The sequence below is a fragment of the Anopheles darlingi genome, chromosome 2 (genome assembly GCF_943734745.1).
Source record: "Anopheles darlingi chromosome 2, idAnoDarlMG_H_01, whole genome shotgun sequence".
NCBI classification, from domain to species: Eukaryota; Metazoa; Arthropoda; class Insecta; order Diptera; family Culicidae; genus Anopheles; species Anopheles darlingi.
The window spans coordinates 70,290,727-70,305,890 of record NC_064874.1 but is presented as its reverse complement, the minus strand read 5'-3'; the positions used below and the strand labels follow the sequence as shown (position 1 = coordinate 70,305,890).

At 51.3% G+C, this 15,164-nt stretch overlaps 1 protein-coding gene across 1 annotated transcript in view; it reads left to right on the top strand.

Moving 5' to 3' along the window:
* The window catches only part of LOC125952302 (protein naked cuticle homolog), a 62,938-nt gene that overhangs the window by 1,552 nt on the left and 46,222 nt on the right, over positions 1-15,164 (top strand). The window contains exon 2 of the mRNA XM_049681714.1: positions 890-1,396. Within this exon, the coding sequence (XP_049537671.1) occupies positions 1,333-1,396 (64 nt within the window). The 5' untranslated portion in view covers positions 890-1,332. The remainder of the gene's footprint in view (positions 1-889; positions 1,397-15,164) is intronic.

Here is a 15,164-nt window from a genome sequence, read left to right as displayed (position 1 = left end):
GAACATTTGTGCGGGTGTGTGAGTGTGTTCGCGCGTTTTTGGGGGAATACTGAAGCGACGATAAACAAGATTGGATTGATTGAAAACGCAGTCCCCGCGAAACTCGGAATGCTCGGTTCTGGGCTTTGGTAAACTACCGGGGCCGACACCGAGACCGGGGGCGACAAGTTGATTTTGTCAACACCGCAGTACCTGCGCGGCTCTTGCTTCCTGGTTGGATGTTGTGTGTCTCTTCGGTACTGTTGGACTAAAAGAACGACCACCACTAGCAGCAGCAGCAGCAGCAGCAGCATACTCGGTGGTTTGAATGATTGAATGAAACTATGCGCGCGTGTGTGTGTGTGCGTTTGAAGAGCTGCATGCTTGCGTTCGCGGTGCAACATAAGAAGACGATGGCGCGTTGGCTTCCAGAAATATTCGTTCGGTTGTGCCCTTTGAGCAGAGACATGAAGAACTACTACTACATTGACTACCAGAACATGAACTATAAGAACTGTTTGCAATCATGATTTTGTATGGAAATTCGTTTGCACAACTAATTGGTTTTGTCAATATCAACTAGTTTAAGCAATATATTAGGTAGTTAGACTAATCACTTTTCGCGCCTCCTTTTTTCTGTTATCTAAACTTCGATCCTGGGTTATTTTACATTAAGCCATATTGATTATGCGCTTCTTGGAATATCAACACGCGAGTAAAATGTACTTTTCGGTGGCGTCCATTCCCTCATAATATTTTTATTCACTGGCGCTAACTCCTTCATTTTTTTCCAAATTCGTTGGCGCTAATTTGCTTCTTCGTTATCCACTGGTCTCGTAGGTCATTTGACCCAGCTCAGCTGTTTCATGTTCTTGCGCTTCGTCCTAACAATATTTTTTCACTCCCACAGTTCATACAGTGCAGCAGGAAACGTGCGCGGAGATGTCGTAGCAGGCTTGGCGTGAGTCACAGAAAACAGAAGAAGCCGCCGTTTCTCTCGTAACCGGAAGCGGTTTAGCAAGTGGCCAGCGGTATGTGTACGGTGCAGTGACTGTGAATCGAGTGCAATCGCGGTTTGCGAGTGGAAGAAATTTTCGGCTAATTGAAGGAGTAAAATGAAAATTGGAATATATAATCGTCACTCCGATGGTTGCGTCTCGAGCGCGTTGTTATGGAGAAGTGCGTGGCAAAAGTGAATAGTTAGTGGTTCGCGGTGAAGCAGAAAATTAGTGTCCTGTTCCGGAGGAAAAGCGAGCGAGGAAAAGCAAGTGACCGGCACACGGCTACCTTCGGAAGGTAGGAGGCGAAGCAAATCAACCCTCTATCAGTTTGAGACAGTGTGCTTTATCAGCGATGGCCGGAAACATTGTCAAATGGTGGAAGCATAAGATACTTGGAGGCTACAAGCAGTTTACAGGTGAGCCAGGTGGTTCGTTCGATGTAGTAGCATGTTTATACTTTTCACAGCGGTGGGCAAATGATATTACTACGTAAAAGGTTTAGCACAAAATGGAGGATGCCAAGTCAACACAGTAGACATGGTTCCCTAATCCCCGTCGTTCGCACGGCTCTCTGCTGCTGTCACAGGGATGTTACCAACAGGGATGGCGTATCTTCATTCTCAGCATCATCCACCCCGGGGATGGGCACTGTGTACATAAAACGTCAGATACAGATCGCTAGGATGTAGGTTCTTGGATTATACCGACAAAAGCTCCACGTTCGCGATGGCGTGGTAAATGGGTTTGTCGCATCGGGCACAACCCGAACAGCAGGGCGGAAAATGGTTGGAAGTTGACTTTCTTACAAGTCCCACACTCCAGGCCATGATGGTTCAGGGAAAACTTTTCCCGGAATAATCCTATCCCTGGTTCGCACAAACCCCTCTGCCACCAGCTCCAAAAACCACGCTCAAAGAGGGGAATAAACGACTCCAATGAGCCGCCGAGCACGAGAGGCAGTTACGATGAAGTTTTTCACCCCGAAAGAAGGGCGACCGCCATCGGTGATGGGGTGCTGAAATGAAAATTGACGGCTCCTAGTGCTGCGTCATTGCCGTAACGCCGAACACTGGTTCACGCGGCTACATCGACGGGACGCTTAAAGACAAGGAAAGCAATTTACGGTTGCGGAAAACCTATTATGGCAAAGGACGGGACCGGGGCCAGGGCCGGCCGCTTTTCTCGCCTGAACCGTGCCGCGATTTGTACGATGGTGTCAATTGGCATGCACGCACGCACACACGCCAGAATGGCTACGCAGTTGTCGTTATTGGCAGTCATTAGGATGGGGGAGGAGGCCGATGGATTCTGCCATTCGTCAAAGATGGCTCCCCGGAAGGGAGCAACAATGGCAACCATCACTACCCTACCACCACCATCGAAGGGCGCCATCTGCTGCCTTGGTCGGTCGGTAGAGCGAGCTGAGTTTTCACGTCACTCACGTAGCTAATTTTCACACTTTTCCTTCCGACACGTTCTTCCAGAAGACACGCGGCGGAGGGGTGGTACGTGCCTTCGCCATCGCGCTGCGTGCGGATGGTTTTGACCTAGTTTTTATAGGCGGATGCTGACACGAGAAGACGCATCGGGAAAATTCTTTCGTTTTCCACTCACTTCCCCTCTCCCCATTACTCGGACTCTCGGGTGTCTTTTCCCTGACTTCCTGAAAGTCTTAATCGTGACCAAGTAATAAAAAACAGTAGAAAACGCGTAGCCACAGCAGCATATCAACAGATGTTTGCTGCGTGCAACTGAGATCGTTGCTTTTGGGTAGTTTTCGTGCTGATGAAATCTGAAAATAGAAGAGCTTAGCCATTACCTAAGGCTGCTATCCTGTTGTATGTCTTTATGCATCGAGTTTGCATGTTGTAGTCACATGGAATTATGATATTATACCAGGCAAGCTTGATCTCAGATTGATCAATTTTTCCAATCTTCTCGAATCGAAGTTCGGTCGCAGTGCATCAACACGTTACTAGCGTTACTACCTTCGCCAACCAGCAGTAGTAGGCCATTCTGATCCGTGTGTGATCGCGTAATCAAAACGTCGAAAGCGCGGAAGAACGAGATCGTTCAACGATTCCATTTCCGTGGTCCATCTTGCTCATCAACATTATCACGGTGGAAAGTGCAGCAACCACAACGAACCGCGTGCGAGATCTCCCTTCGACCACTCTTGTCCTTTGCCTCGCATCATCTAACTTTGCTCCGTACGTCGATCGTCATACGATCGATTTGTTCCTTCTTCAGATATGCTTGTGATCGTCGGCTCAGGTCCTGTGATCTGTTTGCGGGCGCGCACGCGGCTTCTCTCTAACGCCTTGCGTCCCACTACCTGCCCAGAATCTTCTGCGTCTTCCCTGTTGCCGATATGCTTTTCATCGATTTATCGTAGCGAGAACCCGAACCCGGACCCAAACCCGAATCAAAATCACCCAGGGTCCGTCCAGGGCCACCTCCTCTCTGGTTAGAGGAATGGACGGCGGGGACTGCGGCGACTTCAGCGGCATTCCTATTTCGGTCGCGTTTTCGGAATTGTTCCGTGCGACCTCGTCGCCTCTGTCTCTGTTGCGTCGTCGTCCATCGTGGACCATCCGCATCGGTGGTGGTGGTGGTGCTGCTGCTGCCGCCGCTGGACCTTTGTGTTGTTACGGCAAGCCAAGGGGACTTCGCCGCCGCCGCCGCCGCCACGGTCGGCCTTTGGGCGGCTTCTTTCCCTCCTCATGCCCGCGCGTCCGTAGAGTGCGTGCTGCCATGATGGGGAGTGCGTCCACGCTTATGTGTGCATCCCCGGGCGCACGCACGTTTGCCTGTGTGTCCGTGTGCTCGTGTGTGTGTGTGTGTTTTTCCACATTTTTTTTTCGGTTTTCCTTTTCGATGCGTCCTTCTCTCGAATGCCCTGGGCCCAGGGCCCTTAGCATTCGGTGGGATGGTCGGTCGCTGGTGCCTTTCTTAAAAGTTCCTGTTGTTCCTTTGCTTGGTTGCTTTCTTTCTTTCTTTCTTTTCGTTCGTTCTGTCACTCTGGCCGCGCATCCCACCCTCCCCACTCCCCCCTGCCCCGCATCCTTCTGTGTCTGTCCTTCCTTACCCGCCACCCTCCCTTCTGGACCATTTCAGCATATTTTCCTCCGTCTCTTGCTTTATCTGCCTCCTCCTTGCCTTCGTGTACCGGGCTCTTTCATATGCTCCAGAAGAAGAAGACCAAGCAGTGTGCCGAGGGGGTGGCGGTGTGGGGGTAGACGAACGAACGAAGACGAGAAAGCGAAGAAACCGAGGAAAAGGAATATACGTGCGTTCTTTGGATATTTTTTTCCCTCCTTCCCTTCATGTACACCCTTCTCCCTTTTGTTCCTCATCCTTTCTGGCCATATCTCCTTGCTTCTTCGCCTTTTGCTTGTTCCTCTTCCTCCTCCTCTCGTTGTCGGTGGTTGGTCCGCCTTTCCGACATTCTCTCTCTCTCGCTCTCTCTCTCTCTCTCGCTCTCTCTCTCTCTCTCTCTCTCTCTCTCTCTATGCCGACGGCGGCAGCGGCAGTGGCGGCACTTTTTTTGGTCGAGAAGACGTCCGAGACCTCTTTCGGTCGGTCGCTGCTGATGCTATTGTTTGAACCCAACGTGTATCTCTTTATGTATGTGTGTTTGTGTGTATGTATGTCCCGGGTCTAATGGCACGATCCAACAAAAGAGAGATCATGCGTGGCTCGGTCTGCTGCGCGTCTTTGAAAGATCTTTAAGGGAATCGAATCAAAGGATCACATCATTCCGTCCGACCTCCGGGCTCTTTGAGGCACATACGGAGCCTTTGCTGTGCCAGAGTGTACCGAGCTTATTCACGCATATTAGCGCGCACATAAACCCGCATACACGCACCTCGGAGCGGTGGGGCGGGAAGTCGAACGAATTCTTGGGAGAGAAGAGGCAGAGCATCATCATAGAGCAGAGGCTTCGGATGGTTGGAAAACAATTTGTTCCATGGCATCCGGACGGTTTTTTAGTTATTGAACCATTTCTATGCCCTCCTCCCCTTTGAAGGACCTAACAGGGATAGAAACAGGTCTTTTTTGGCACAGGATATCTTGGAAAAAATGATCTAATTTAGAGCTTGTAAGAGTACAACAAGTTACACTGCTTAGCACTTGCATTTATGGATTTATGCTAGTCCATTCTAACCATTCTAAACATCCTGAGATCTCCTTAAAAAAACTGTCGAAAATGACATTTCGATTCGATACCGGCATGTTATCAAACGAATTTCCAGTTCTTTAGCTGGAATTCATTAACGCAATATTTTCATCTTTGAATGTAACACATGGGATGAACGTTGGATTCATCTTGTCTAAACATGACTCGTAATAACACTTCTAGAAGGGTGTCATAAAGTAGAATGGTCCTATTTTTTTTTCTTTACTTTCAGTTCCTTCCACCCTACGCTCTGTGCATGTTTGTATCATTCTCAAATCCATTCTGCAACCAAGAGCATGTCCTCGACGACCAGCAAGAGCATCGGTCTTGTCTGCCGCGTCTGAATATCGCGTCAAGAGGCCTTACCTTGTCCCTTACGTGCACCTTCTTTTCTTTCATACTACCATCGGCTACAGGTTCTCATTGTCGGAAGGGGGAAACAGAAGGTGTTCGCGCAATTGCACCGTGGCGTGCACTGCAAATGGAACCCCCTTCCTCCCTCCCTTTCTCCACCCCATTCCTTGGTCGTTGCAGTTGTCTCGCCTGTGTTGAGATGACGCGGCGAACCAGGTATGCAGAGTGCAAAATTAGTGCAACTGTGGGGAAAATTAAGATAATGATAATGATGGTTGCAACACCGGGTGCACCCGCCGGTGCCGGTGCCGGTGCATTGTACACCCGGTCCCTTCCCTGCCGCACGTCCTGCGCCCGGTTTCGCCACCGCCCCCCTCCCCTCTCGGGGGCCAGCATCCTTCTTCGGGCCACGTCTGCAGCGCTGCAGCTTTTGCAGAGAGTGAAGTACGTTTCGCGTTCCGCATTTTCACCGTTCGCGCCATTATTATGCATTGTATGGTGCATTTTGTGGCCTTTATGATGAAGCTACTTGTCGATCAAAAGAAACAGGAAGGCGCCAACCAGCAGCCACCTCCGAGGACGGTATTCCATCGGGAGCTAATGTAGTGTACCGTCGAATGGGGTTCACTGAATGCTGAATAGCATCCGTTGTTCAGCTGAAAATGGGAATGTTAAAAAGTAGGTAAACCGTCGTCGTTTTCTGGAGGCTGGTTCGGCTGGTTCGGAAGCGGAAGCGGAACACCCCGTTCCGGCCTGTTCCGGCCGTGTGCTGCAGCAGTAACCACGGAACTCGTTAAATATGGCAAGAGCGTTTTTTTTTTTTACTTCTTAAGAGCCTTCCCTGGCTCGGGTCCATGGTTACCCGGTGGACTAAGTAGCATGTATCGCGCCAGTTGACTCTCTTGTGGATTGCCTAGTCAGGTCTTAATCTAGGGCTTTTGTTTCGTCAGTTGGCCTGCTAGCGGGCGAAGGAAAGGATTTTAATTCTTCTGTTCCTTCCGGCCACCAAAACAAAAAAAAACAGAAAATCTAGGAAATGAAAATGATGGAAATTTGCAGGTAAATACAGCTGTCGTATTTAGTGGGGGATCGTGCAGGACTCTCGCCTTTCCCACCGAGAGAACGCCAGACCGTTGGAACTCAAGGTGGTCAAGAGGAACGTTTGATGATTTCCTGCATTGTTAGCCGGCTTTAACATTGTAGCTACAATGTTGTTTTACGGTTTCATTTCCGAGAAATCCGAAGAACTTACAAACCCGCACGACAAAACGACGCCAACGTTTGCTCTCCCGACTGAAGGGCGAGAAGATCGCGAAGATGAAAGAAATGGCCCACGGGAAATGATTGTCCGAAGCCGAAGCCTACAATTAGCCGGACGCGCGGCTATACGCTGTCTCTTGCACCTCTTCTGCCGAACGCACCTTTTCATTGTAATTGTGTGCGGCAAAAGCTGGGGCGAAAAATGACGCGAAACACTGGAAAACTGGATTGTAGATCTCGCGCGGTTCCTTGTGGGGTTGGTCTGTGTTGTTGTTCGGTTGCGCTGTGTTGTTGTAACACAACATTTGGCAAATTATGAGCAAAAACTGGGAGCTGCACTCGGGGCTGTGCCACTCTTCATACTCTTCGGCCTTAATGCATCGCGTGCACCGGATATGCCGCTGCATAGCTGTGGTTTGACCTGCTGCAGCAGCAACAGCAGCAACAGCAGATCTGTTGGCCATTAGCGCTAGCAGTAATCAAGAAATTCGCTTCGATGGGTGGTGGCGGCAGCTAACGGCTGGGCCTCTGTTGATTGAGCTGAGCCTAGCTTCCTATTCCTGCGGCCTCTTTTTTTATGCCATGGAACCCTTTGCTTTGCAGCGGAATTGTCTACCGTTGCAGCTGTTTTCCCCTCGCTGCTGCACAGTTTGTTGCATTCCCGGCCATTTGAGAGCGCATATTATCGGGAAACTTTGTGGCGGCGGTATTTCTTATGTCCGGACGTCATCGTCGTCGTCGTCGTCGTCGCCGTTGTCTTCGTCGGCCTCTGATCCGTTGTGGCCGGGAGCGCTTTGCTTTGCGGCGAATGCAGCGGCGGCGGCTCGATGCTTTTGTGCTTCGTCCCATTTTTGCAAGACGGCCTCTCTGTTTCTTTCTCCCCAAATTCCTATTCCACGTTTTCTGCTGCTGCTGCTGCGCGGTTGCCGATCACAAGCGTTATTCTGGCTTTATCGTCTTTTGGGCTTACGACGACGACGTCGACAACGGCGGCCTCTGTTGGAAGAGGGAAGGAAAGAGGAACCCGGAGCGGACTTTTTGTTGCTGGCCAACATGGCCAATGGTTGCAGCACGTGGAAGGTCATCGCTTGACGACATGACGTCTTGGGAATGTGAAACGGGGGGGATCGTCTTGCTTCGTCGTCCTCGGCCTCAGTTTTTGTCCAGTCCAGTTCAGTCCGGAATAGAATGGGGGCTACTGTGAAATTGAATCCATCTGTCACTCAAAAGAGGCTGGTCCGGTGTGTTCTGCCACCCCTCTTCCTCATGCGCCTCACCAACTCGGATGGATGGACCACAAAACTCGCCAAGGTGAAGTAGGACGAGGAATCGCGACGTTTGCGACGTTTCAAACGCGATGCGACGACGACACACACACGCGGTGCATCACCAGGAGCGGAAATGTAACAATAATGATGCTGGCGTGCGTTGGATCGTGTGCCTTCTTCCGATGGGGCTGCGTTTGACAGGAAATGGTTGACAATTCTGGTACCTGGGCTTCGCTCTTGACGAAGACAAATGTCCGGTGAAGATGACAGCAGCAGCAGCAGCAGCAACAGCAACGTAGGCAGCTAAGTTCCGTCTGGTCGTTGCGACCTCTATACGTCGTCCTGGAGTCAACTGTCGGCGATGACCGAAAAGCTTTTGCCATTTTCGTGTTCGCTTCATATACGGATTGTCCGTTTGGTTAGTTATGCGATTGTTAGGAGTGGGTTAGGTAACAGAGTATTGATTGCAGACGGTGCTGGACAACGCATAAGTTCGACTAGTTTGTTATGCGGCTTCACTTAGAGAGCTTTTGCTCTTTGCTTTACTTAGAGAGAGAGAGCACATTACAAAAAAGGAAATCATATAAGTCTCACCTCTACAGGTTCAAGCATTGTTTCTACTCACAGAATTCGAAAGAACTGAGTTACTTGTTCCTTCATTAACAGCAGGACTTAAAAAAACTTGCACAGAGATCCTGTTTTTCTTTTAATAAAAATGGACGTGCCGGCCTACGAGGCACCCAGGACACGGAAAGGGAACCGGTGGAAAATACCGCCCCAAAAAAAAAAAGAAAAAAAAACGGGAACAGGAAACCCGCAGAATATGGCCAGAAGCACAGACACCACAACGATGCACGGCATTTTTTGGCTGGCGGGAAAAATGTAAAAATAATTCATAATTAGCAATAATAACGCCGCTCGCGGTCTCGGCATCCATCGCGTCCGTAATTTGCGCCATTCGAAGGTGCGAAGCGACGAAAGATGACCGCGAACGGATGGTTCCCGGCACCGGCCCGGGATCCTGCGAGGGGAAGGATAGAAAAGACCCCCCCTCCCGCCTCCCCGCTTCAGGAGCTGGAGAGGCGTGGAGCTGGGCGGACCTGTCCGCCGGTCCGGTTCGTGACGTCCGGGGACACCATAATGAGCGCGGTGCTGGTCCGGTGTGTTGTTGCATCTGTGAAGGGGGGATGTACGGTGGTTAAAGGAGGAAGGAAGCAATTTTCGCTGCAAAACGCGCTGGGATAGGACGCGGGGCACGGCTGTGATAAAAGCGGGCCCGGTAATGTGTGGCGGTGGCCATGGCGGATTGTTCCTCTTCCTTCTCCTTCTCCTTCTTCTTCTGCCCCTCGCGCGATGATGATGAAACGTGTAAAAATGTGAACCGAAGGGGTGTAGCCACACCCGAGACAGACACACAGTGAAGCATCATTAAATGGTTCGCTTTCGCGTTCGTTCTTGCCGGCCAGGCCGGAGCAGCGGACTGCATACGACGGTGTCGATGGGTGAATTATAATTATGGTAAGGTGCAAAGCCGGCCGGGCATCATCTCTTGGCTCTCGTGCAAACGCAACGACCATCACCAACGATCATCATCGGTGCCCGGGTGCATCTGCCGTCGTGCGCGTTATCGCGTGTTTCGGATCGTGTCCCGGCCAGGGAACGGGAAGCACCAGCAGCAGGAGTGCGCCGTTGGTACGTGGTTGATCGATTGTCGTCGTCGTCGTCAGGCCAAGCTGTTTGTTAGACCCCGGGCATGACGACAGCTCGTCTCGCCTGGCTGGCAAGCCGCGGGGACCGGGGAATGGCACAATGGCGTGATTAAATCTCGCCAAGGGAACGCCAATCTTTCGGCGATCCGAGGTGTGATCACCGGGTCCACCGGTCCACGGTCCGTTTTCGGCCAGACTTGCCGTCGGCTGGGCCGGAGCGTCAGAAATTACAGGTTGTCTTTGGTGCCTAGTGGATGGAGAGATGGGGAGAGAGAGAGAGATGGGTGCTAGTAGTCTGCGGGAGTAGGTGGTTGTTATAATAAAATTATTTTAAGAACGCGCCCTATACGCGCTGGCACACTCGGCGGGCACTGCTTTCCAGCAAATCTTATAAATAGACGCCCGCACCCCAGTAGTAGCGTTCGTTTGTAGCATCAGCGGGAGGGGTAGCATCATGGTTGGAGGATGGTTTTAATACAATCGCCCAGAGGAAGGGGCCCAGCCAAGGGGCCCCATCAGTCTTTCTCTAAACAAACGCATGACATCCTCTTAATGCATGGCGGACCCATTGGAAAATCCATCTTAAGGTTCTGTTTTTCTTCTGCCGTTCCGGGACACTTGAACACACACACACACACACACACACTCTCTCTTTCTCTCTGCCTCGTATGCATTCTTGTTCATCCCGCGGTAAGCCGGGTACCTCAATTTGCATGACCCACATTCCGAACGCCACATTCGCGCTTGTGCCAAGACAAACGGAGAACACCGCACTTTGACCTTTTTTTTGGCCGGATCGAATTCCTTGGCATCCACCGCGGGCCGCAACATCATCTTCCTGTAGCACAGATTCCGCGCTGCTCCCTTTTCGGGATTTAGATGTGAAAATCGTGGAGGGAGGGAGGGGGGGGGCAGATCAGGGGGTCCCGGAATGAAAAGGGAAAGCTGCTCAGGAATATAAATAAATAAACCACAGAATCGGTTTGCCGTCGCCTCGTATCGGCGCGTATAGTAGGACGCTTAGGTGGTTAGGAGGCGGTCTTATGTTGGTCTGCTATAGTTGTTGATTCCTCGCCCGTTGGCTGGTGGTGCGAGATCGGCGACTTCGTTACGGCGGCGAACGTAGCATGCATCGTCGTTCGTTCACATTGGATCCATGAGCCGGGGCCCGCGAAAGGGGTGGGATTGGGAGCAAGCGTTCACAAGCATTCTGGGGTTTCCGTGCTGGCCTCACCGGTCTCATCATCGACCGTCTTCTTCTTGCTTGCAGTGTTTCCACTCAAGGTGGGGTTGTTTCCTTGCGGTGTATGCGAACGACATGTATATGCTCACGGTCCAACACGGTCCTGCCAAGTCCCTTTTTTGCCCCAGGGGGGAGGGGGGTTCCTTCTTGAGGATTGTTGAAAACAATCTCGGAAGTTCAATGGAATGGATGCACCATGCACCATGGTACCGGTGGGTCGGAGTTGAGGATGTATTCTCATAACTTTTTCTTATTGTGCCTAACGATTGCCGTGGAAGTGGTGTAGCGATGCATGCAGTGTATGAGGGAAGAGAGAGAGAGAGCAGAGGGAACGGAAAATACTTCTCGAGACCACTCCACATTACTGCGAATGAGAAACGGAATTGTATCGTCTTCCACCGGTACTGTGCATCTTGTTGTCCTACGATGTACTGTGACCAATGGAAAGTTTCTGAACCTTCCGTAAAGATGAAGATGGTTGCATCCAAAAGGGAAAGAACTCGAGTAGTAGACATGTACGTACATGTCTGGTAAAGTGCTGGGTGGCAGGCATCCGGGGACTCGTCCTTCGCTTTCATGTCGATCGCATCCTGCAACGCGCTGTCAACAGAGTACTAGACAAGCCTTGCTCTAGTGTGTACCACTTGTAGTGTGTACCACGAGCTTCGAGAGCTACCGGTTTCCATATGGGGGGAAATAAGAGGCATTTCGTCCCAGCGGAAGAAAGCAGCAGAACGGTAGTACGCGATCAAAGGGAAAGGTTCTCGCAGGTGATGCACCGAATGACATCATCACCCATCTCGGCGATATCTCCCTGCACGTAGCTACGAGTGAATCGAGATGCTGTTAGTGTATGCTCGAGGACGGATATAACCGTTGGAGAAAAAAAGGCCAAGTATAGCGTCATTCATTCGGGGTCCGTAAGGGCGCTGCCAGTGCTTTCGATACTTGAAGGCCGGAAAGGACTCGACACTGAAGTTTAAAGAGTCCTGCTGCAAGGCAAAACAGCTACCGAGGGGAAAAAGTGGTATGGTGGAGTCATGCACTTCACGAGCCAAGCTTCTGCGACTTCTGCGAGTGCCCTATTCAGAGACGGTACATAATGAAGTTGCCGCACGTTCGTTCGTTGACAGATTGACCTAAAAAAATAATACGGTCCAAGTGCTATAAATGGGCTTTCCTTTCTGGTGTACAGTAAGTACAAAATGTAGTATTCAGTATTTGTTGTGTGAATAATTTGTGAATGTAAAAATGTCTGTTTTAAGCAATGGGATTTTTAGACATTAACCCGTTCAAACCTTGAGGTATTCGATCCCAATAAGGGTTCCTTCCAAGCGCAGCTGGTGGTTTGGTCCGAATTGGTAAAGTCTCTTGGGTTTAAATTGACTGTTTCACCAATCGGTTCGAGGCTGCCTGACCATGTGTGGCTTTCGTGGCACAACTTGCAGTTTGACATATGGCCGAGTTACACGTGTGTGGTATATGAAGGTCCTAAAACACGCTCTGCCTCGTGTACGCAATGGAATGCGATCCCCAGACGAGTCCAGTGCCAAGATTACGAATAACGATCTGTCTCTTGTCTGTGTCTCGGTGAAGTAGTTCTCTTGGTTTGGTTGATCTCATTAAAAGAACTCAGACCACATCCTCCCGTGCAGCAGCTTCACGAACCATACAAAGAAAGTCTATTGGAATAGAGCTGTTGCCGATCATCTTCCAAACGGGTTTGAAGGTAAACACCAGCACCGCGAGCACCAACCTGCATTAGTTACCTTGACGCGGGAGCGCGCTCTCGGTGTCGGTATCAAATGGAGAGAGCGACGGCAAGTCACCTTCTTCCGTCTTCGTCCGGAGTGAAGGCGCACCCACTGGGCCAACAAAACACACCCGAGGCTAGATGGGGATGGCGTGTTGTTTGATGTGTACCGAACCGACAATGGCCGACCAGCTCGAAATCGGCCCGGCTCCGGCCCGGTCACGGGAGGACTTAAGTGCGCCATCCGCGCGCGTCCGCGGATCCGTGCTGGCTTGCCGTGTGTCCGTGTAAACAGATGGGATACGGTTCTCGAGACCGCCGCGCGGCGTTTGCTTTTCGGCAATGATTCGAGACCAAAAGCTGAAACAATGTGGTCCATTCGGATGATCGTTGGAGGTGGCGACGATGGCGGTCACACCGAGCACACCAGCAGCACCTATAGCAGCTCTGCGGGAGAAAGTTTGCTTTCCTGGTGGCCGACGAACGAAGGACGAACTCGCATGCAGGAGAGGGCGGTGGGCGGGCGGCGCATCTGTCTGTCCGTCCGTCTGTATGAGCACAAACACCCCGAAAAGACAGTGCGAGAGTTTTGGATGCCCCCCTCCCCCGGTATCATTGGCATTGGCAGCAGCGCTGTGCTGCGGTGTTTGCTTGCGGTGAAACGCTACGCTCTCGCGGTCCAGCCAGCAGCGCGGTCGGTTAAGGCTAAAGGCCTTCATGGGCAGCAGAGTGCGGGTGTGCTGGCGGTGGCGGTGGCGGTGGCGGGTTTGTTTACTTCTCCCGTGCTCTACCAAGGCAGCAGAGCTCGTCAGCCAGCAGCACCGTCAGCCAGCAGCACCCAGGCGCGATGTTTAGCCCTGTGATGACTTATTCGAATGGAATGTAGTGTTCCACATCGCTCGAACGTCTTCCAGAATGGAACAACTTGAGGTTACCTAGAGCACCGTGGCAAGTTGTAACCACACGAACCCCCTTCCGAGGAGTTCCGGAGTGTGCACAAGTGTACCTTCGCGCTGTGCTATGCTCAGCGAGACGCGATCGTGATCGTGATCGTGAGGCTGAGGTATCAATTAAGCCGCTCCTACCTGAGAGGTCCCCAGTGACAGATGTGGAACTCGGTTATGTGAACATTCATATGAGATCCTCGGTCAATGATCACCTCGCCGTCCCAACAACTCAACTCACTGTGCAGTCTAGGTCACACAGTAGGTTCGACTACGCGATAGCCTATCGGACGGACAACACTCCAATGTACAGTTCCCGGTCCGCACCATCCTACCCTTGCCTCTCCAGGCGCTAGCGGGGTGTTCGCTAAAGTCCGGCACTTCAAACGCACGTTGCCGCCGCCAGTGGCGCCACATTGTTCACACCACATCAGTAATCGCCAGTGAGTGCGAACCGCACGCTTCTGCTCTCTAGCGTGCGCTCTCTCTCTCTCTCTCTCTCTCCGTCTTGCTCTTTCTCTCTCTCTTTCTCCGCACTGGGTGCCCACCCGTCACCGGCGTGATAATGTGTGCAATTTATAGCCGCTCGTCTGCTGGCCAGCAGAGGGTTAATTGGCGCGATTTTTCGTCACAAGCTCGCGGTTAAACTGTGCGTTACGGTTGAGCAAAAGCGGCGAGCGATTGCAAACCGGCCACTTGTGACTTGGCGAGAGCCGCCGAGCCAGGGAGGAGCGGTTGGCGGCGGTGGTGGTGGGTTTGCTAATCAGTGTTTAATTTGCACGAATTTGCTCTGTTTTGCTACTACCGGTTGTGCTGGATTGGTGCTGCTGGCACAGTTGAAGGTCAAGCATCCATTTTCGGAAGATTCGGATTCGGAGTACATGAAATCTTATATCATGTTTTATTAATATAAATAAATCCCCAATAAGATAGCTTGTAAAATATGATTTACTAATCGGTTTATTTTTTTCCTTCTTCTTCCTTCTTCCTACAGGTAATTGATATTCTGGACCACGCGGTAGTGCTGGCTGCCCATATACAATGCCCCCGAAGACGGCAAGACGTATGCCAAAGAGTCGCCGAAAGCCACAGATTAACTCAATACCATTCTTTATATGCCATTTATATTTCCATCGCCGGACACTATCTCTTCTGCATTGACCAATTTCGAGAGCCACTCTAAGGGGGACGGGGGGAGGAGAGCGACAGTTGCAGCGACAGTTCACATGCTTCGCTGTTTTTAAGGTTCGCCAAAAACCCGTATTCTCCGGGTGCGTGACCGCGATCGGGACCCGGCAGTTCAGTGTCCGATTTTACGCGTCGAACTCGGGAGGGATGAACATAAAAATAACATTTCCCGGTTTGTTTTTTATCGCACCCAAAGTGGGCTTCCTCGTCAAAGTGCAGTGTCACGTAAGAGTCGCGCTCTTTCATATGGGGAGACCGACAAACGAGAGGCACTCATCAGATGGC